Consider the following 21816-nt stretch of genomic DNA (forward strand, 5'->3'; position numbering starts at 1 on the left):
CGGTGTTATATTTTACAACGTTTTGCTAGCAAAACAAATGAACTTATTAAATAACAGGCTCAATTCAGTATATAGGCTATAAGAGCAAAAAAAAATTATTCTAAAAACTAAGCCAATCTGATGATAAACATAAACTACCTAAGTTGGCAAAATATCAGACATTTATGTTGACAACGCTTTGAAGGTTTTTTCTTTAGAAAGGCTATGAAAACGCTGACCATAAGCACGAGCGCTGGCCTTAAAACCACCCAGGCCAAGAAGCAGAAGGAATTGACCCCACCACCACTACAAAGGGGGGTTTTGTCCTTTCTCTTTTAAAGAGCAGCAAGGCTTTCCTTGCAGCAGGAAACCCAAATTCCTTGAGGCATACATGTAATTTCACACACCTTAAGTCAACAAAGCCCCACAGCGGTACCAAATGAAACCTCCCCCCTGCCCACAGCACTCGTTCGTGGCCTGGAGCAGCCCTTTCCTTGAATCTAGGCAGCTGCACAGTGAACCGTTAGTGCAAGCGATCCCTCAAACACGCAAAAAAAGCCATTAGTTTGAACCCCAAGCCGCCCCCCTGCGCCAGCTGACCACACAAGCACATCTGGGGGCACAAGGAACACCGGGGTGCACGTGCAGAACTGCTTCTTCCAGGCACACCAGCTTAAAGCAGTTGCGAGCACAGCACCGAAAACTGCTACACCAAAAGCGCCAGGACTGAGGAAAGAGAGACGGACCAAGAGACACGCAGGGAAGTGCGCTGATAAAGCGTGCAGATACTCACGCAGCAAAGAAAATGCTACAAAGAACGATAAATCCAAGGGCTTCCTTACGCTCCCAGAGCAACCCCATGAAACTTAAGTCTTACAGACTGGCCATGTATAACAACTAAAGTAGACAGAAATGAAACAGGGCTGTTATTACGGTGTACTGTGCCCATCACACCCAGCTCTAGATTGCTGATTTCTGACCAGGGCAGCCCCTCCCCGACACAACGGTGCCACCGTACGTGGTACAACCCACAAAGAGCCACCACTGGAATAGGGACTGGAGCTGAGCAACCCTCCTCAGGCATCTGCTACGGCAAAATCCAATCTTCCCACGCTTTGCCAAGACATTAAGCATTCAGAGCTCTCAAGGCAGGAAGGCAAAGGGCAGTCTCCGTCCTCCAGAATAACCACTGGTGCTGGAGCACCAGTGTGAATGGCCATTTCAGGAAGAATAAAATAAAAAAAAAGTCTTTGTTGTCATTTCAGAGGTTTCTGAAACCTCAAATTCCTGAAATTGCAAACATGGTGAACCATTTTTGGCCATTTAATAGGTCCACAACGGAGCACTAACATCCATCGTCACCAGCACAGGCCTGGAAAGCAAAAAAATCTGCCTTTCTAGCTGCAAACTCATAAGCAAAGAGGAGAGATGCCTGCGGCTGACATTAGCACAAAAGCCACTGAAGGGGGTGGTTTCAGCAGGCTCCCCCCAACGTTCCCTGGGCACCGCTCGGTGACACAGCCCTGTGAAACCCCAGGAGGTGCCGAGACCTCGGCTGTCATCCCCAATTCCCTTCCCAGCCCCGTGGTGCCACCAAAACCCTTCTGGCTGCCCAGCGAGCGCCAAGCACCTGGCAGTTCTTATTTGCATCCCAGCTCCGCGATTACTTTGAGCAGGAACACCTAGCACCACTGCCAAGAGAAACATGTTGTCGCTCTCCTCCTTTCTACCAACACCAACTTTTCCTTCTGCAAGAATTTTAATGAAAGCCAGCATGCGAAAGAGCAAACTGCAGTTGTAAAGGACTGCCTGTTGGAATTTAACAAGCCAGGCACCAGCCTCCAAAAATCCTCTGGAACGAGCATTCGTATCCAGTGATGCAAATCTGCAAGAGAGCATCTTGACAAAAACCTGTTGCCAAGAGAACGCGCTTTGATGCTGGTGCCCCAACTGCCAGCCTATACATCATCTGCCGTCCACAGCCGTAATTCACCCAGGCCACGCTCTGCTCCTAGGAGTCTTCTTTCCCACGGCCTCTCCACAGCAAATTTGGGGCTTAATCCGCAGGCAGCCATCCACCCCCATCCGTTTTTTTTGGACAGCCTTCAAGAAGCAAGCTGAAGGCAGACTTACCGTGCACGCGCAGTCGCTGAGCTGCTTAAAAAGGCTAGTAATTCTTGGGAGAGGGGCAGCAGGAAGATGTGCAGAGCATACACGTGTGCGCTGCGAAGTCAGGGAGCCCGGCAGGGAGGAGACAACATAAAACCTACCTCGACAGCACAAAGGACACGGCCCAGCCTCCCAAAAAATAGTGCCCAGGAGAACAAAAGCAGTCAAGCACGCACATGCTGCTCGTGAATTTGCACTGTTGAATGTCAGCAAAAACACATTACTAAAACTTCACATATAAAAATGAGATCCCTGTAACATTTAGTTAACAAACACTTGAAACACTCTCAGCAAAATCAAAAGACATATTTTTCCTCCCCGCCCATTTTCACAATGCGATTTGCTGCCTGCAGATAGCTCAGAATATTCCAACTAAATTACCTGGAGCTGGCAAAATATTTCTGCCTACTCACCATCTCCTCCGGCGCACTGCCTGCCAAGACAGTTAAAATTGTTTTTACAGAGGCAAGGGTCAAATCCCATTTGAAAGCACGCCTTGCTGTTTTGAGGCTTTACAACTCCATTTCGCTGCGCTTAAAAACAACATCTCCTCCCAGAAACTATGCAAAAGACCGAACGCTCACCACCTCACAGACAAATGTGACGACGATAAAAGGCAAATAAAGCTATTTTCTCTAAGTTCTAGTGATCCCACTATTATCCACCTTATATATTTTGGGATTTCTTTTATATATTTATATACTTTCAGTTTTATTATCTACTTTGGGGATTTTATTACTGGTGATGGGAGGGGGGGTGGGTTGCTTCTTTTGCCAAAATACCAGAGCTTCCCAAAGAGGCAGGGTGTTTCGCGTCACCTTGAACTCCTGGGTGCAGATAGGAACAAGCCCTGGCGGGATGCTGACAAACCCCTGGCTACCGGGAAGCTGACTGCTACAGACTGGGTAATTTAAGGCATCGGAACAACAAAGTGTCCAAACTGAACTGAAATCAATACTCATCACAGAGACCGTTCTTTATTTATCAATAGTTAACGCAAATGATAAAGGAAACATTTTCCTTCCACCATAAAGTAGCTCACCCTGGAAAAAAGCACGGCAATAATAATCCAACAGTCATACCGAGGTCAAATTTATGAGCGCGTGCAGCCTAACGGTGCCTAATGAGCACGAAGAAAAATGGTTCTCGCTTCTAGGGCCACAACAAACAGCTTGTTAAAGCATTTGTCTGCCCTCGTGGCCATCACAGGCCTTGTGGAGCCGGGACTCGGTGGGGCTGGAGCAGCACAGCCTGTCCCTTTGCTTCCTCATCACTGGAGCTGGCTAAGGAACAAGTTGGGGGGGAATTCCATCTGTTTTCCTTCTTTTTCCAATCCCTCAGCCTGGCACATCAAATGGATCCATATAACACTTCTGTTTTGCTGTATCTTGAGACAATGAATCAGAGGAAGACCAAATACTTTAACATTTAAATCTAACAATTAATTAAAGCCTAAATGTTGAATCTGTTGAGAATAAACTACATTTCTGGCAAACATGAACCATAAGCACAGACCACATTTTATTATGAGTTTGATCCGTGTCTTCTGCAGAGTTGTGGGATGCTTCCCTTTTCAGAGGAAAGCTTTAAGTGAAAAGAATTCAATCCCTACAAAATGGATACCAGGCCATAAAAAACCAGCTGCGTTAAAACCAGCACTATTTAAAAACTACTTCCAATCCTTCTTCCCGGTATGACTACTGCAGAGACGCAGTGCGATCCTGGCCCTGCTAGCTAAATGACAAAGTTTCCACCTACTCCCGTGGAGGAGGATTGCGGGGCTGCACGCGGTGCCCTTCTCCCTCTCATCCTCGGCCCCCCCATTTTAAAGCCGGCTCTGTCAGGCTCCCTCACTTCTGCTTTGTAAAGCACGACGCCTTGCACTGCTTCTAGCACTCTCTTACAGATGCTACCTCCATCCTGAAATAGCAGAGCAAATAAGATGAGAGGCTTCCACTTAAACATCATTTATGGCTATCACTTTGTGCCACGGCAAGTGCTCCGACGCTAGGTGCTTCACCACAAGCAGGCTGAAATTCAATATATTTTACTACTCTGATGAGAAGCAAGGACAAGCCTTCAACATCTAAATGTTCCTTATTACACACCACGCACACCATTTAGTTTCCTTGTTGCGTTCATCTCCAGGAGCCAGTATGTTTGCATCCTGTAATTTTTTGTGTAATATCATCTGAACTTTGGCTAACTACGCGTTTCGGTTGCTCACAGTCACATGTCCTCTCCTCTCTCCTCCACTTTCCCATTGTTTGATCTTTGCATGAAGCTCTTCACCAAACCTGACGTCTTGGAGCCCTCACACTCTTAACCACCAAGTTGTGAATACAGCATTTGAAAAAAAAAAAAAATAATCAACTAACAAAAGCTGCCTCCATGCAGGATTTTAGACCCTTATTCTCCCTTATTTGGATGGTAAATACTTCAGACCTCTGGCCCAATAAATGCCATTTTTTGTCCAAGATTAAACATAGCAGAGTCACTGCATTTTCTGAAACAATTCAAGCTAAATAGCTTAGGAGAAAGAGTACCACTGTTTCTTTCTTACCTATAAGGTCCCACACATTGTAGCAGTGAGACCCAGTTAGTATAATTAAAAAAAAAAAATTTAAGAACTTAATCACCCTTTCATCCCAAAATCTTTAGCAGCAATAATTGTTGCCAATAAATGACTCAGTGCAAGTGAAATTAACTTGCTGGTTTAAGCCCCTTTACCAGAATAAGTTTAGTATCACAGAATCAATTCTCCCCCCTACACAAAGCACCTCTTCATGAAGGCAGGCAAAGGCAAAACATTTAAGGACACACAGATATTACTGGGGGGGAAACCCCCTTTTAAAAGCATCTTCACAACCACAAGGCAGAAGAACATTAGGCTCTCTTCTTCCCTCTCACCCCCCAAAAGGCTGTACCCAAAACAGATCTGACTTTCGAGAACAGCATTTTCTAAGTCACCTACAGCATCATCAACACAAGGAGGCAAAACCAATGATGAGTCACTTCAACTGCTTCCAGGCTACTAGACCTCCCTGGATATTAATTACTGGATGGCTCTTTCCAATCTGTCCAAGCACAGAGGATATTAAGATGTCAGCGCGCAGAATACCTTCCATATAGTGCACATTCCTGATGGGAATTCGAGGTTTCTTTTATGAACAGCCCGAAGTTATCCATGTATTATTTCAAAAGAAACGTAGATGTGGCAGTCTACGTTTCAGTAGCAAGGCCAAACCTTGAAACACGGCGCTCGTGCGGAGACTGGAGAAAACTACAACAAAGGAGTAGTATAATGGAGACGTGAAAGCAATGGTTTTCTTTCAGAACGCCTTCATTCAGCTGCCCTTGCAGCTACTGCTCAACAAGAAAGCTCAGTTACACGAACATTATTATTAATATGAAAGAAGGTGATGTAAGCTACAAAACCCAACAGAAGTCAGATACGAGGAGCCAAGAATGAAAATACCTGGGGAAAATGCTGCTCCACAAGTCACAGGGACAACGCCTTCAATGAGGCGAACAGAGTAAAACAAGGAAAGACTCCAGCGTAAACCCCCTACGCCTAAAAGCACTAAACCCAGTGATGACTGGGGAGGGAACACCCAGAACGCAGTTGCTGAAATGTCAAAGCAAAACCAATCTATTTTCATCCACGCTGAATTTCAGGACCAGTTTAGGAAGGTGCACAGAAACGCGTGTTCCCGTCACCATGCAGATAAGAATCTAAAGAAAGTAATTTTGCAGAAAAGCCTCACTATACTGACCATCATTATTTCTTAAATGCTCTGGACAAGAGCACAGCGTGATCACGATTGCTTAACTGCACTTGAAAAGAGCCCAGTGTGCTCCTTACGCATTCAAAAATTAGTTTTACACTGGTAGAACACCAGGAAAAGACTCAAAAAAAAATTAACATTTATATTGCATTTACTTTAAAAAACGACATTTTAAAACACGAGAGCAAATCAGCACCACTTGTGCATATTCTATTGATCCATCAATAAACCTTAAACCCCCCCAAAATATTAAGTCAAGACATAAAATCCAGGGTTATTACCTACAAGTGCCACTTTAAAACATTTAACCAATCCCACTCCCCATTCCTGAAAGCTCTGAAAGCATTAGGCTGGAAACCAGCAGCTGAGATACCAGGAATATCTAAAAAGAGAAATGGGAACCCACAAAAAAGGCCGTTTTCTAGTGCAGATAAAGCCACGGCAGGCTGTGTTAGCTACAAACCAGAGAGTATTTTGCAGTGCCCTCTGGTCTCTGCTGCCACGGCTGGAAAACAGAGCCGACATCTCCTGCGGGCATCCCGGGACAGGCCAGCACGGACACAAGGTCTCAACCTTTCCCGGTCGGGACCAGGAAGCTGAAGCAGCATCTGAATACCAGTGAGCAAACACCACCTCTCCGAAACCCTGGATGCCTGCACACGTATGGCACCGTCACAGATCAAGGGAAAAAAAAAAAAACCACCAAACTCAGTTATTCCAGAAGCAAACATCCTATTAAATTTGTTTTTTAAAGGAGGAGACTGAGCAGCTACAAGACCTTTAGGAGGACAAAGCACCTTAACGTCCATCGGCTTTGCCCAGAGATGGCTGAATGGCTCCTAGCACAACTCTTGCAAGCGCTGGCCTCCAGGACAGCCCCCGGAACGCTGCCCAGCCCCAGCGCAGTGGCCAAGCGAGACACAGCAACCACTGCGAGGACCCAACAGAGCACCAGGGTCTCGCCTGACCCAAGGACTAGGAATTTCAGCAAACCACAATCAACATCTCATTTTGTGTTGCATTTCGTGTCTAGTTCTCTTTTTAAAGATCTTTCTGGACCAGATGGGCCAGTTTTGCGCAGCCCTGAGCTCGCCTGACCCACCTCTCCTCACAGCGCCTGAAGGTGATAGCTGCCACCGAGGGCAGCTCTAGGGTTACAGAGGAGCAGAGACAGGAGAAGAGACACCAACTCCGGGCAAGGATTAAATATGAAAGCTCTACATAACAAGGTCTGCTAGTACTATCTTTTATTTTATTTGTGGGGCTCTATCACCTACCTCATCTGTAAACCTCACCAGTACATTTCAGCCAACGCAGACAGGAGAGGGAAGGTGTTAAAACCAGATCCAGCTCACCATAACTAACCAACCGTTTATTGCACACAATGAAAACGTAACAGGTTTATAATTTCTCCACAAGACCCAGACTGCCCGATGTACGCCGACTCCAGATCTCAGGCAGTAATTTATGCTGCCCTTTTGAGCTAAGCAGAACCTGATGACTCTATACGATGGAAGATCTCCAAAACATAATTGATGCAGACAACCGTGTTGATGTTTAGAAATCCATCCAGAGAATTGAAAAACAACTCCAGGAAAGCGTAGCTTAGGAGTGTTTCTTGAATATTCATTACACAGCCAGAAGAAAATACATTTTTAAGTCCAACACGCACCTAGAAGATGACTCCATCCCACCCTGCTCGCACTGGAAGCTTTCTTGGATCATTTTTAGTTTTGAGAAACCACACGGCCTTTAAATTATAAGAAGCAATACAAAAGCAACGTCGCAGTGGTACCTGGAAAGCCCTTGTTAATGCTTCCCAGAAGAAAATCATCCTTTTTCCCGTTGTTCCCTGGAGTGACTGTAAAGATGCAAAAAATTCAGTTATCCTTTCCTAGCAACACAGGGGTAAAGCATTCACCAACAACAGCTCGCGTTCTCATAGCCTTTCCCAGGTTATAAATCACTTTCCCAGTCCCCTACCTGTAAACAAGCAATACAAGTGGGTAAGTACAGACACCGTGCATCTTCACACCCTCCAAAATAGCTTAATATTTACAGGCAACATTTTGGGAAAGCTGCAGCAAAACCTCATTGTAGGCAAACACACATGCATCAATTATTTTGAGAGTACTTAAAATGAAAATCCTCTCAAGTCAATACAACAAAAGCAATCACTTAAGATTTGGATATGAATTTAAATTGGCAACTTTTGAAAGCAGCACCTTGTAATTACCCATTGAGAAGTTGATGGCACCTTTTGTTTACCAAACTAAAAGTTAATTTTGATGGCAAAGCTCTGTTAAGTCCAAAAAACACTGAAAAAACACCCTCCAGAATACATGCAAGACTACTCACAGGTCAAGAACTTTAAACCAGGAAAATGTGCATATAAACACCTTGTTAGAGCTGTCCAATTAAAAACACGTTCTACAGCTGAGAGATAAACAGCTTGTACAAAAAGGAGTGGAAGCCAGAGGCAGGTCCCTGCTTTGCTGTGCTTTGCATACTTTGGCACCAAACAAGAACAATTTAATGTCTTTCAGATTCCTTCTGCCGCTACCGACGCCAGCCATAAATCTGTTCCAGCACATGAGGGGATGCTGTTCAGTTCTTCAACGCTCCCAGTAACTGCGCCGGAGAGTATTAGCATTGCTCTCACTCCCCCAATTTCCTCTTAGCCATTTCTTAACACACCTCGATGCAGAACATGCCACGGCTTCCAGCACCTGCGTCTTCATGACTAACAAGGACTTTCAAACAAGACAGAGAAAATACTCTGATGGGCTAGGGTGCTAGTCATTTATTATCTAGAGTATAATTTATTTACCACCACAAACCTCCAAGCTTTAACACTATGGTCTGCCTTCTCTTTTTTCTTAGTATGGTAACTTGATAAAGTATTGTTTCTAAACCAAAACATCACAGAAAACCTCACTCAGGAGCACGTTAACTGGATTCAAACTCCTCATTCCATGAGACTCGGTACCATTCAACATTTTTATCAATGACCAGAGGGGAAATAGAGCAAATGCCGACTCAGTTTGCAGATCGTGAAGCCCAACGAACGCTGAGCAGCCATGTGGAGAGCGTGTTTGTCCAGAGAATCTGACCCGCCTAAGAGCGGCCTGAACTCACCCACTCAGAGTCTGTTTTCACAGAGCCCTGTACAAACACACCTGCGGCACAGGGCTGCACCCCGGCAGACGGGAGAAATCCACGTCAAAACCTCTCCACGCAATACGGTAGCAAAAAGGATAAAAATACAGTCCAAGGGTGCGTAACAGAGGAACAGCAAATAAGAATAAAGTAGTAAAAAAAGATGTTTATCTCTGTGTATTGCATAGATAGAGTCTCCAACAGACTCCTCTATGCAAGTCTTCAAGTCACAAATGTGGAAAATTTTAAGATGCAGTAAACAATGCAAAGGGCATGGCAAAATGCCCTAGAATAAGAGAATTCAGAGATGGGACCATTAAGGCTCTCAGAAGACGCTAGAACTAAGTCAGAAATGTTATATATGTCCTCACATAAGAGACACTGTACTAATGCGTGCTTTGGCATAGCAGAGAAGGACATAAGAAGCAACAGCTAAAACCTGAAAATTGAAAAATTAAGAATAAAGGAAAACACACCTTTCAGTGGCCAAACTACCAGAACAATCTACAAATAAAAATGCTGACCATCACCAGCTGTCAAGAGGAAGAGAGACTGTAGCCAAACACTAATTCCTGGACTCAAAACTGGGTCAAATGACAGAAATCAAAGAGTGATACCTGGATATTTAAAGCAGACATCCTAATATCAACTTCTGGCCTCAAAACTATGAATGCCTAAAAATCTCAACTGAATTAATTGCTCATAGAGCTGCCTGAAGGTGGAAAACACCAAGAATGACTATGGGTTTAAAACTACAGCAGAAAACAAGCCCGTGTTAACCGAGGAAATGTTGGCCAAGAACTGCAATAGTGCTTTTTGATCGGATGAACTCCTAAAGCTCTACAACCCCACGTAGCGGGTGTTAGGAGACTAGTTAGGAGGGTTTGGTTTTGTTTCAGAGGTGGAGACTCAGGAGATGCTGAGATAGCTTAGACATGGCTTGTGGGGCTGTAGAATGAAGCGTTTCCTTTCCTATCCATTACCCACAGCAACAGAGAACATCCCTGCACGAGAGAACGGGAGTGACAAAACCCAGAGTAGGAAAGGGTACAAGCAAGAGAGGAAAGGAGGTCTATATAAAATTAACTTAACACATGAGTTCCAAAAATTCACACTGAAGTTCAGATTCTCTTGTGATCTTCTAAAAATGGAACCAATGCCATTCGATCTACTTTTTAATGTGTTTTCTCCTCCCTTCCTTGCTCACTTAGGCAGGCAAAAAAAAATAATAAATCAGTCACAGTTCTGATGTTCCTGCTTCGCTCAACTGAGAGGTCAGCACATGTCTTGCCAAGGAGGCAAGAGCAGTATTCTTCTTATGCTGCGCCCATACCAGAAACTTAACCCTAATCTAGTGATAAATGAGGTTGTCTAAACAATAATAATAGATTTTAGAACATCTAAGATTAATCCTTAAGTTAGAAAACATGCCATGGAAAGGGGCTACCCTCCTGGACTGCTCTCAACTAGATTTGTCAAAGGCAAATTCAGGCACACGGATCACATGTCAGTTAGAAGGTCAGGATAATGTATTTTGCAGCGACTCCAATCCTATTCTTTCCCTCGTTCCCTCACATTAAGTTTTTCTTCTCACAATTAGTAAAAGTAGGCAATAGAAAATGACCCTATTTATTTCCTTGCAGCACAGAGAAAAAACATCAACCTACTTTGCCATATAACCCATGAGCAGTCATCGCCTGCTGAAGGATATAAAAATCAAATACGTTTGCCTTAGGCAGCACCTAGAAATGAACTGAAGTTGAAGCCACTGACAACACACACTCATTAAAAGGACAGATTTTAAAACTCCACGCTGTCGGCCCAGATGTCCGGTAAGCCGGACTGCCTAAGCTGCTTGGGAACAAAACTTATCCCTGACATTCTGCCAATTAAAAAGCATAAAATCCCCATGCCATCAGCGTTCAGCTCAACTTGCTGGAAGCGGCAGCACTACAAGCACAAACCAGCCAGTAACAGCGATGTGCTCGGTTAGCTCTTTGAATCCTTTGGGGGGTAGGGCACGGAAACCCCTGTCTACCTTCTTGGCATAAGCAAGAGTACCAGAACTGAGGTTCAGACTGGCCATATTTCAACCCAGTTTAGAAAAACAGGCATTTCTGCTTGGTGGAAGTGTTGTTCTATCATACAGACTATACAACAAACTAAAAAAACAAGAGACAGAACAGTTTGTGTTCCGTCTGGCTAATGATGCAAGTAAGTGCAATGTACGTAGGAAGAGGAAATTATTGTACACATATACACATATGGCTCGTAATATTTCTGCTTCAACAATGAAAAGGAGAAAGATATAGCAACAAAACATTTTCTCAACATCTGCGAGTAACTGGGAGCTCCGCTGGATTTCAGCAATATGGAGACATCCAGAGCATTCAGTCTTTGAGCTCAGTATAGTTAATCTAAAGAAAAAAATATTGTAATTACGCAAAAATAACACTAAAAATATATTTACTTATTGCAGCAGTCACATTTATTCACACTGCTTTCAGTAATGCTTTTAAAATACTCCGTTAGCATAGTCAACAGCTTTCTTTCATAATTACTTGAAGTTACAATGGTTCACAAGTTTGTCTCTGCCGTGGGGAAACCAGTCAATCAAGGAGACGGCAGAGGCAGACAAGTGACAGACATCCCTGTGACAGATAAGTAGTTCGATCTTTTAACCAAAGGACTAAGCTTGTCAGCGGCCCACTCAAAAATAACCCTTCCTGTAATGGAAAAGGGAAAAAGGTTGGGATTTATTTGGGTAAGCCATCCAGCAGACTTAATTTACCATTTCACAGCCTAGAGAGAGGAAAGAGAGAGAAGGAAGGTCAGTAATACCCCTCCTCCTTCCGTAATTCATTTCACTGCATAAAGTCTCCCGAACAAACTGCTGGCTGCCCTGGTCAAGGAGGGATCAGTATTACTGGGCAGAGCAAAGCTAAATGCCTTTCACTGGAGCTGCCCTCAAGTTCAGCACCTGCAAAATACAGTCAAAATCGGGGCTTTCCCTTGATTTTTTCTAAGGTTTGGAAGCATACAGCAGAAAGATAAGAGGGTCTATGCCTTTTGTGCAGCTTCTAAAACTATACAGCACAGCAAGAGCAAGACAATCCTATAAAAAACAGAAAAACCAAAAGCTGCTTAATCACCTCATTGCAGCAATATCCTCCAATGCCATTTCCCGCTCCTTTGGCAATTTCAATTTTCAACCATCCTTAGCTTTGAGGTTCCTTCCACCCTACTACAGAGATGATTGGGAATAACTTCCGAGCACATAAACTTTCTCCTCCCCGTCCATACCACTACTTTTACCCTTAAGGATGTCTGACCTTCTTATCCTTATACTAGCTACTCTTTTCCACAAGGTTACTTATAACCCCCTGATCGCCTCTTCATTCCCTCTGCAGCTTTCTTTATACCCATCACATCGCTCTGGCTGCAGTTATGGAAAGGACCCCACTCCCTCTTATTTCTCCAATCCTCCGTTGATCCCTTTGCTCACCAATCCCTCTCCCCTCATCATCTTTTCATGCACTTCACACCATCGTACCTTCTTGGCCCATTTAGGTCCTTTCCTTCCTGAACCCATTTCCTTCCAGTGCTGTACGTTTCCATTCCTGCCTTCCCCGATCGCACTGAGCTTCCTTTAGTCGGGCACAGGGGAGGAAAGAATAGCTCTCAGCAGCTGTCTCACCTTTAATCCACTTCTCTCCAGCATATCAGCAGCTCAGAAACCTGAATATCACCTCTGCTAAGCCCACGTTGCTAACCTCATCTCTCCCTGCCCACATCAACGCTCGCCTCCCGCTCTTGCCAAACTAATCCTCCCAAACCCAGAATCTTTCCAGTTTCTTTCCAGAAAGAAGGCTGATAACAACAAAGAGAACTCAAAAATGCCTTTTTTTTTAATCCAGTGACTCTCTTCCATTAGCCACATCACTAATCCCAAGGCATCTGCCTTTCTTCCAAAGAGCTAAAAGGTTCCTTTGACCCATTCATTTCACTCGTGACCTTTTGTTTCTCTTCCTCTCTCGAGACGGTAACACATCCTTTTACTTCATCAAGAAGATCACAAGCAGATCACCCAAGAATGAAATCCGAGGGATCTCTACAGCCTCCCTCCCCCTCGCCATGCCCCATCCATCCCTGCTTCAAGGCGTGTAATTTTAGAGCACCATCTCCCTTTTGCCGTGCCTACTCGGGTCTCAACAGACTAGCAGTAACACGGGGTCGCGTTCATAGTCATACTCGGTTAAAGGACAGAAATTTCACCTGCTGAAGCTTAGAATTAAAACAGCTAGAAATTGCATGAAAAAGGCATTCTTAACACTGACAGAAACACTCCTACAAAAGGAGCCTACATACAAATTTGTGACTTCACACTAACACAGAGTCTTATTTTTGCTGTAGTTTTGAGACCAGTATTTTATAGAGACGATCAAAAGCTGCACACTAACGGCAGGCGGGTTTTTACCTAGGCTTAGCAACTGCCACAGCGCAGCTTTCACAGCGGACCCGCAAACACTCAGCACAGCGAGCCATTTCCTTTATTCCACACCAGTGTTATAATCTCAAGCGACCACCATCTAAATATAGAGAAAAAAAAGTCAAAAATCCTCTCCAAAAGCGGTTTTGATGAAGAAGAAGGGATAATAAGGTTCAAAAAGCCTTCCTCCACCGATACACTTCAGAAAAATATCAGACTCACCAACCATCAGGGATAGGTGGACAGGTGCTTGAGGTCCCACCAATTCAGTGCGACCTTGGCCAAAATACTTGGGCCCAGTCTGCCTCCCATCAGCTCTTCAATAGGTCACTGGTTTCGCATCCAGTCCTCTGCAAGCCTTAACCAACTCCAAACTGTTCTTCCCAGAGGACCGATTCCCCTTTTCCCTCAAAGGAAGCTTTAACACACAAAATAAAATGCCTTCTCACTGGCAAATTTTCAGGGAGAAAGAAAAGAAGAGAGAAGTTACCCTAGTACAAAAACAAACCCTACCTTTTTATTTTTTACTTTAGTCTATGGTAAGGACAATGAAAAGCTGATATTTGGCATGGATAAAGTCCTAACTAAAAATAGTGCCCATTCTTAAACTCAAGGGAAAACAGGGTTGTGACTGTGTTACAGTTTCAGAGCATGCTCGGCAGCTTTTAAGATTTCGGCATCGGGTAATGGAGCCCTGTTTCCTCTCTGACATCACTACACATTCTCCCTGCCTGACCAGAGCAATGACACAGTAACAGGTTTTGCTGCTGCAATTATTTTTTTTTTTGCAAAGGGGTTACCCCACAAAGGGCCAAGAACAAGGACAGTGAGCAAAACGCACTTGTGAACCAGTTGTGCAATACACGACTATATAAAGCTTACCCATTTCTTGGGTATATCCTGCAGCACCCGACTTGGTTGACGTTCCCCATCTCTTCCCCTCCCCTGTCAAAGCAAACTATTACAAGAAATACATTTTCAAACCCAAGATCTGGCTCGCTCCACTTCCTGAAACATAAACTTCGAAACCTAAGCAGACCATTTCAATACTAATTACGACTCATTGCTTCATTTAAGGCAACAAACGATGCAAAGGAGCCCCTGCGTTCAGGGCTGCGTTAGGAAGCCATACCTACAGTCCACAGATAAGGTAATGCAAATGGTGCAGGCAACCACGCTCATACCTATTTTCTCGAGCGTTTTTAAGATGGTTTAATAATGCCTTACGAAGCGCGCATCCCCTCGAGCAGCCAGAAGGAACGACACACTGGATGTCCTGACTCTTCTCAAGACTGCACCTTAATGCTACCTGAAGCAGAATGACGCAAGCTCCGCAACTATCAAAAAAGCCTCCCAGATCTTCAAGTGAGAGGCAGGAGTTTGGGGGAAAAGCACTTGGGAAAAGCCCACCTGGGCTTCCCAAAACAAGGACCTCACCAGTAGCCGCTCTGGAGCCGCGTTTATTCTCACTCCTTGTGTTTTTCCTTTCTAACCCCGAGACTCTCCCGGACTGAAGTCAGTAAACAAAATGCCATTGTTTAGGCTTAATGAGTCAACACTAATTTTCCCATTGTTTATTTAAATCCCCTTTAAAACAGCAACAGTGGCGTTAATTACGTCGAAATACTAATGCTTTCTCAGGGCGGGAGAGGGGGATGTACGAGAAGGAAAACGCGTTTTCCACAAAGACGGGCACACAGGGGCACTGGAGAGGCGGGGATGCCCCGCCGGGGTTGCGGGGCTCGGTGCGGGCATCCCGGGGCCTGGGAGGAAGGGGGGACAGCCCCGGGCAGGTGACCCCCGGCCTAACACACCGCAAAAACCACGGGAAAACCCCCAAAACCGCCGCTGCCTCGGGTCACCTCAGCGGGGGGAGACCCCCCCCGGCCCGCTCCCGACCCGCCACCGAGGTTACGGCCCCGCGGGCCGCTGCCCCCCCCACCTTCCTCCCGCGGGTCACCTTGACAGCCCACCCCGGCCCCCCCCGCGCTCCCGCCTTTGTGTCGCTCCCCGCCGCCACCGAGAGTCGGGCCGACGCACAAAGCCCCACCGGGGGAGCAGCCCACCCCGTCCCGAGGGGGCGACGGGGGACCCGGGATAGAGCGGACGGGGACGGTCCCCCTGCGGCGCGGCCGTTACCTGGAAGTCCCTGTCCTCGTTGAAGCGGGAGAACCTGTCCGCCATTTTGCGCCGCCGCCCGGCCCGGCCCGGCCCCGCGCCTCCGGCCGCCTCCCCTCAGCGCCGCCCGCCCCCGCCGCACCGCGCCTGCGCCGCCGCGCGGGTCACGTGCCCGGCGTGGGGCCGCCCCTCACGGCGGCTCGCTGCTCGGGACCGGCCGAGGCGGCCCGCTGGCAGGCCGGGGGGGGGGGGACCGGAGGGCGGCAGGTACCGCCGGTCGCGCCGTTAAACCCCCGCCGCGGCCGGTCGTGCCCCCCCCCCCCGCACCCGGGGCCGTGCTGCGGTTCGGGGCGGAGCGCGCACTGCGCATGCGCCGCGCACTGCGCGCGCAGCCTGGCGACCGTGGAGGGCGCTCCCCCCCCCCGGCCGCCGCGCGTGGAGCTGTGCGCGTGCGCGGAGTCGTCAGGCGGTGGGAACTCGAGCCGGGGCACCGGGGCGGGCGCGAGCGCCGCTTCAGCCTTCCCGCCCTCGCGGCCCCAACCAATGGGGCTGCCCCAGCCTCTTGAGTGATGGCGGTACGAACCAATAGGAGCAGGGGATCGCCGCCGCCCCCTGGCGTGGGCCGCGGGTGCCTCTAGCTGCTGAGGTCCGCGCATGCGCAGACTCCCCTCAGAGGGGCCCGGGCGGGAGGGGGGGGGCTGAGGGGCGCTGGGAAGGGGCCTTGGCCTGGCTACCCTGGGGTCAGGCCTGGGGCGGTGATGGGGCCCGGGGCCAGCCCTGAGGCACGTGGTGGTGCCTGGGGCCAGCCCTGAGGCAGGTGATGGGATCCAGGGTAAGCCCTGAAGCGAGTGATGGTGCTTGGGGCCAGCCCTGAGGCGGGTGATGGGATCCAGGGTAAGCCCTGAAGCGAGTGATGGTGCTTGGGGCCAGCCCTGGGGTGGGTGATGGAGCCTGGGGCCAGTCCTGAGGTAGGCCGTGGTGCCTAGCACAAAGCCTGAGATGGATCACAGTGCTTGGAGCCGACCTTGCACTGAAGCTCAAATCCCCAGGGCCAGGCAGAGCCATGTCTGTAGCCCTGCTCCCACCCCAGGCCTCCAGCCAGGTCGCAGAGGCCTTTCTTCACCCCTGAGCAGGGAGGCGTATGCCTGGCTTGCACAAGCAGAGCCAGGTCCCCGTATGTGGTGGCAGAGGAGCGGCGCTGCGGGCCTGCATGCACTAAGCAATGCCTGGGGTCTCTGTCTCTCAGCAGCCCACAGGCCTTTGAGCACAGGGGCCACGGCAGATGAGGCCCTGCTTTTCTATCCTCCGCCGCAGCTGTTACCAGCTGTCTCTGAGCATGACGGCGTGTGTCGCCGTCTCTCTGCCGTCCCCGACAGCAGGAAAACCGGATTCCATCTGTCTCTCCATTCATTCCTTTTCTTTCTCTCACCAGAAGCCTCGCTGCCTGGATCTTGCTTGCGTGCTGCCCTCTGCTGCCTCGTCCAGGCAGGGTGAGGAGGGAGAAGTTCTGAAACAGGCCTGTCTGAAGCATGTTCACCAGACCGTGCCTCTGTTTGCGCCACCGAACCTGTCGATGAGGTGAATGCCTGTGAGGGCGAGCCCTGCGCAGTGGGGCTGTGGGTCGGAGGCAGGGGAGGCCGAAGCAGTGGTTGTGCTCTGTGCTACGTGGTGTAGCTCATAGCAGAGCTGACTTGATCCATCACTGCAGTGTGCCAGGCTGGGCTGCGCTGCCAGAACTCCTGCGTGAAGCTTCCTCATGCATCTGCCTCTAACTTGCTAGTATGGATGCTGCTCTCATCCCGCTGCCCACCTCAGCAGTCCTGTGGAAATCCCCCCAGGAAATCCGCCTAATCCTGGCTCTCTCCGGGGGCCAGTCAGCTCTGTGTGCTGAGGAGGACTTTGTGGTCAAGAGCTGGGACCTCTGCATTGCAGGGTGGCTCCCACAGTTTTCTTGGGCAGGAACATGCTGGGATTTGCTCCTTGTTGCCCTAAGAAAGTCCTGCTGATACTGTACCTGTCTGTGCTTTACTCTGCTCCCCCAAAACACCTCAGCGACCGGGGTCAGTCACCTCTTCCTGCACCAGGGCTGTGGTCCCACCTGCCCAGGCGAGGGGGGGTTGCCCGTCCGGAGCTGCCAGGTGTCTGCCTTTCCTCCATGGGCTGTAGTCTCTCTCCCTGCTGATGTCCACACGGCTACTTGTGCCCCAAGGACTGCCCTGGAGCTTAGCGCCGCGGAGGGTTCAGAAGCAGAGTCAGGGAGGGCAGCAGCCTTTCTCCTTCCAGGAGTCACCGGTGCGTTTTCGGAGGGGACTTTTCCCCCCTTGTCTTCCCGAAGCACCGGTCAGGTCCGGGCAGGCAGGGTGGAGCCGGGATCCCTGCCCGGGGAGCCTGGCCACGCTGCGTGGAGCGGCCCCGTGGGTGGCTCTGTTGAAGGGACACACATGTCCTGCAGCCTCCCCACCCATGGGTCCCAGGTGGGCACCCTGGGCCCTGCTCAGCGCCGGGGCTGTGCCCACGAGAGGGAGCTCCTGCTCCACACAGGTGGGCAGTGGGACCCCCCCACCCACACCGTGGGCCCCCCACCCACTGTGGGGGATCTGAGCCAGACCTGTCCCCGCAGGGAGGTGGAGCCGATTCAAGGTGGGTGGGACAAACCCCGGGGCAGGGAGCCCGGGTGCCTGGCACCCCCAGGGAGGGTGGCAGCTCCCCCAGCAGGACCTGGGTGTCCTGGTGGCTTATGCCCCTACTTGGCATGGCCCCCCCACCTCTCTGGGTGCACAAAGCCGGTTGCTCACCAATGAGTGGGAGCCACTTAGTCCTGCCTGCTTGGGCTGTGGGCCAAGGGGGATCTGGCACGCGAGGGGCGCCCCCCCTGGCGCTGGGTGCCCTCCTCAGTGCTGCCTGAGGCCCCTCACCCCCTGCCTCAGTTTCCCTCGGCACTATAGGGGTGGGTGGAGCCTGACTGTGGCAGCGGGTAGCTGGGGCCAGGGAGCTTTGGGGGCGCAGGCCAAGGAGGGCTCGGGCTTCTGTGCCCAAGGTGCTCGAGGGGAACAGTGTCCCCAAGCCAGGGGACTCCTGTCCCCAAGTGTGTATGTGTGCAGCGTGCACCGACGGGTGTGAGTGCGCGTGCGAGCAGAGGCAGGCTGGGAACAGGGAGGGAAGGAGGCCCCTTTCTGCGGGCCAGGGGCTGGGAGGCGGAGGCCGACGCTGTGGCCGCCTGGGCCCCTCTTCTCATGTAAAGCAGCTTTGTGCGGGGGCTGCGGCCCCCTGGCCCCCAGCGCTCGCTGCAGAGGAGGGAGCCGGTGGGGGCCCAGAAGGAATGGCTCCCCCTCGGCTTCTCCCCACAGTGAGGGCAACCCATGTGGGGACGCGTGCCCAACAGGGACCTGTGGCTCCTGGGGGACAAACCTTCCCCACTCTGTCCCTCGGTACCCCATAGCCTGGAGGGGCTGGGTGTGGGGACAGCTCTGTCCCCACTGGGCACAGGGACAGCTCACTGTCCCCACTGGGCAAAGCTCTGTGCTCCCATGGGAAATCAAGACAGCTCAGTGTCCTTTTTGGGCACAAATTCATGCCACCGTTGCACAGGGGGACAGTTCAGTGCCGCCCTTGGGAACAGGGATCAGTCCGTGCCTCTGTTGGTCATGGGGACAGCTTGATGTCCCCATCGGGCACAGCTCTGTGCCCCCTCTGGGCACAGGGATGGCTCAGTGTCACACAGGGACAGCTCAGGGCCCACAGTGGGCTGGGGACAGTTGGAGTGGCCGTGAGACACCATGGGGGCAGGAACAGGCCTCATGGCCCCTCTGCAGCCTCCCCCCACCTCCTCCTGCCCCCCGGGGGGATTTGGGTGGTGCTGGGGGACAGGTGGGCACACAGGGGACCCTGAGGGCCACCCCAGGCCCGTGGCATGAGCTCGCCTGTGTCCCCACACCCAGCCCTGACAAGGACCGGGTATAAATAGCAGCCAGCTCTGTCACCTCCTGTCACATGCCTGGTGCTGGCAGAGTCCCCCCACAATCAGCCAGGGGCACAGCTGTTCCTGGCATGGAGAGGGATGGGGGCCACCAGGGCCATCAACCCCCACCCCAGACACCAGGGACAGTCCCGGGGTGGGGGGGGTACCCAGGTGTCTGGGCCACACTGCCTTGGCAACGCAGAGCCCAACCCAACACAGGACCCTGGGACACAGCCAAGATGGCCAGACCCCCCCTGCCCCATGGGGACCCATTGCCAGCACCAGGGGCTTCCCTTGGGGACAAATGGTGTATTTCCAACCCCAAATCAGAGCAAAAAGGGAAAGTGCTGGGGGCTGGCAAAGCCTCCCTCCACCCCCACCTCGCACCGCCTGCTTCCAGGGGCAAAAATTGTCGCCGCTTGACCTACCGGTCCCTGGGTGGCTCTAAAAATACCGCATCCCCCTGACAGCGACAGCTGGGGGGCCGGATGGCGGATGCCTTGGGGACCCACGGCAGGGTCCGGGGCCGTGCAGGGGAGAGGGGCTGCCAGCCCTGGGTGCCCTGTCCTTCTCCGAACTGGGACAGTCCTCGTTTCCCACACTCCGTTTTGGGGACCCCCCCCGGCATCCTGCCCCGCCGGGCCTGGCCCGCTGCCCCCTTTTCCCCCTGGGATGCTGCGAGATGGTGGCCGGCGGCACCATGCCCGGCCATACCCTCTCTTGCCCAGCCGGCACGAAGCCTGGCCCCGGCAGCGCCGCGGCGGCTGTGCCTCTCGCTGTCCCCCCGGCCCTCCCCGAAGCCCCTAATCCATCTCTCCCAGCAGGAGATGCCTAAGCTGCCTTTTCATGCCGGCTCCTCCGCGCGCGAGCTCGCGGCGCTCTCAATGCCGGGCGCTGGCAGGAGATGTGTCGGACAAGCTGAAGGGATCCCTCCCCTGCCAGCAAGGTCAAGGTGTGCTTAAGCCAGCTTCCCCCCGCACACCGCCCCACCAGCGGCCTGCCAGCACGGCGCAGGGTGAGTTGTGTCCCCTGCCGGCACTGGGGGGAGGTTGGGGACACACCGGCCATCGGGATGTCACCCCCCCCCGGGATGTCTGGGTAGTCAGACCTTCACCTCAGCGGTCACACATCCTCTCGGGGTTGCCCATCAGCCCTCTGCTCCCACCCCGGGACCCTCCGGATGCCAGGGTTTGGCTAACACACTGTGCCCACATGGGTGCCCGCTGCAGCCACGCTGGCAGCGAGGGCTGACCCCAGTGCTGGGGCACCCCACAGCTTGCCCCACAGGTACCCCAGGGCTCGGCCCACCCCATGGCCCACCCCACAGCCCACCCCACAGGTACCCCATGGCTTGGCTTGCCCCATGGCTTGCCCCATGGCTTGCCCCATGGGTACCCCAGGGCTCAGTTTGCCCCACGCCCCACTCCACAGGTACCCCAGGGCTCGGCCCAACCCATGGCCCACCCCACGGCCCACCCCACAGGTACCCTAGGCCTTGGCTCACCCCACAGGTACTCCACAGGTACCCCAGGGCTCGGCTCAGCCTGTGGCTTGCCCCACAGATACCCCAGGGCTCAGCTCATCCCACAGCCCACCCCATGGGATACCCCAGGGCTCAGCTCACCCCATGGCTCACCCCACAGGTACCCCAGGGCTCAGCTCGCCCCCCCAGCCCACCTGGCCAGCGCTGCTCATGGACCCCTCCCACTCCATGGAGCCATTGCAAACCGTTAGACCAGTACAAACCAGGCCTGAGGACAGCAGGCACTGGTTCCTGCTTGACCTAACCCACAGGACAGTGCGTGTGCAGCAAAGCAGGGCACAGGTGTGCAAACATACGTGTGCGCACATGTGTGCCAGCAGACCTTTCACACCAGCACCCCCCACCCTGTCACCTCCCACTCCTGCTCCCACATCCCCGCGCTCACCCCTCCTGCAGGTGCCATGTGTGCATGTGTGTGCATGTGCGTGTGTGTGTGTGTGCGCGCACATGTGTGCCCGCTCATGCAGAGGGGTGCGGGGGCACCCCGTGGTGCCCGTGCCGGGGGCCCCGCATCCCTCTCTGTTCCCTTGGTGACGGACCCCTGTCCTCCACTGGCACCTTGAGCCTGCCGCCAGCCAGGGCTTTTGTGGCTGGTTTTAATTAGAGGCTCTTA

General features: G+C 51.4%; 1 protein-coding gene across 5 annotated transcripts in view; it reads right to left on the reverse strand.

The window, feature by feature from the left end:
- Positions 1 to 15852, reverse strand: part of GPATCH8 (G-patch domain containing 8) — a 59723-nt gene extending 43871 nt beyond the window's left edge. For 2 of the 5 annotated variants that reach the window (XM_063354767.1, XM_063354770.1), the window contains exon 1: positions 15724 to 15789. Coding sequence is in view for 1 of the 5 variants with exons in the window: in XM_063354765.1 (XP_063210835.1) it covers positions 15724 to 15768 (45 nt within the window). In the remaining 4 variants the exon portion in view is untranslated. Of the gene's footprint in view, positions 1 to 15723 lie in introns of all 5 variants that reach the window. The other 3 variants (XM_063354766.1, XM_063354769.1, XM_063354765.1) reach the window with 2 other exon arrangements.
- Between the last annotated feature and the right edge of the window lie 5964 nt (positions 15853 to 21816).

This window comes from Chroicocephalus ridibundus, chromosome 17 (genome assembly GCF_963924245.1).
Source record: "Chroicocephalus ridibundus chromosome 17, bChrRid1.1, whole genome shotgun sequence".
NCBI classification, from domain to species: Eukaryota; Metazoa; Chordata; class Aves; order Charadriiformes; family Laridae; genus Chroicocephalus; species Chroicocephalus ridibundus.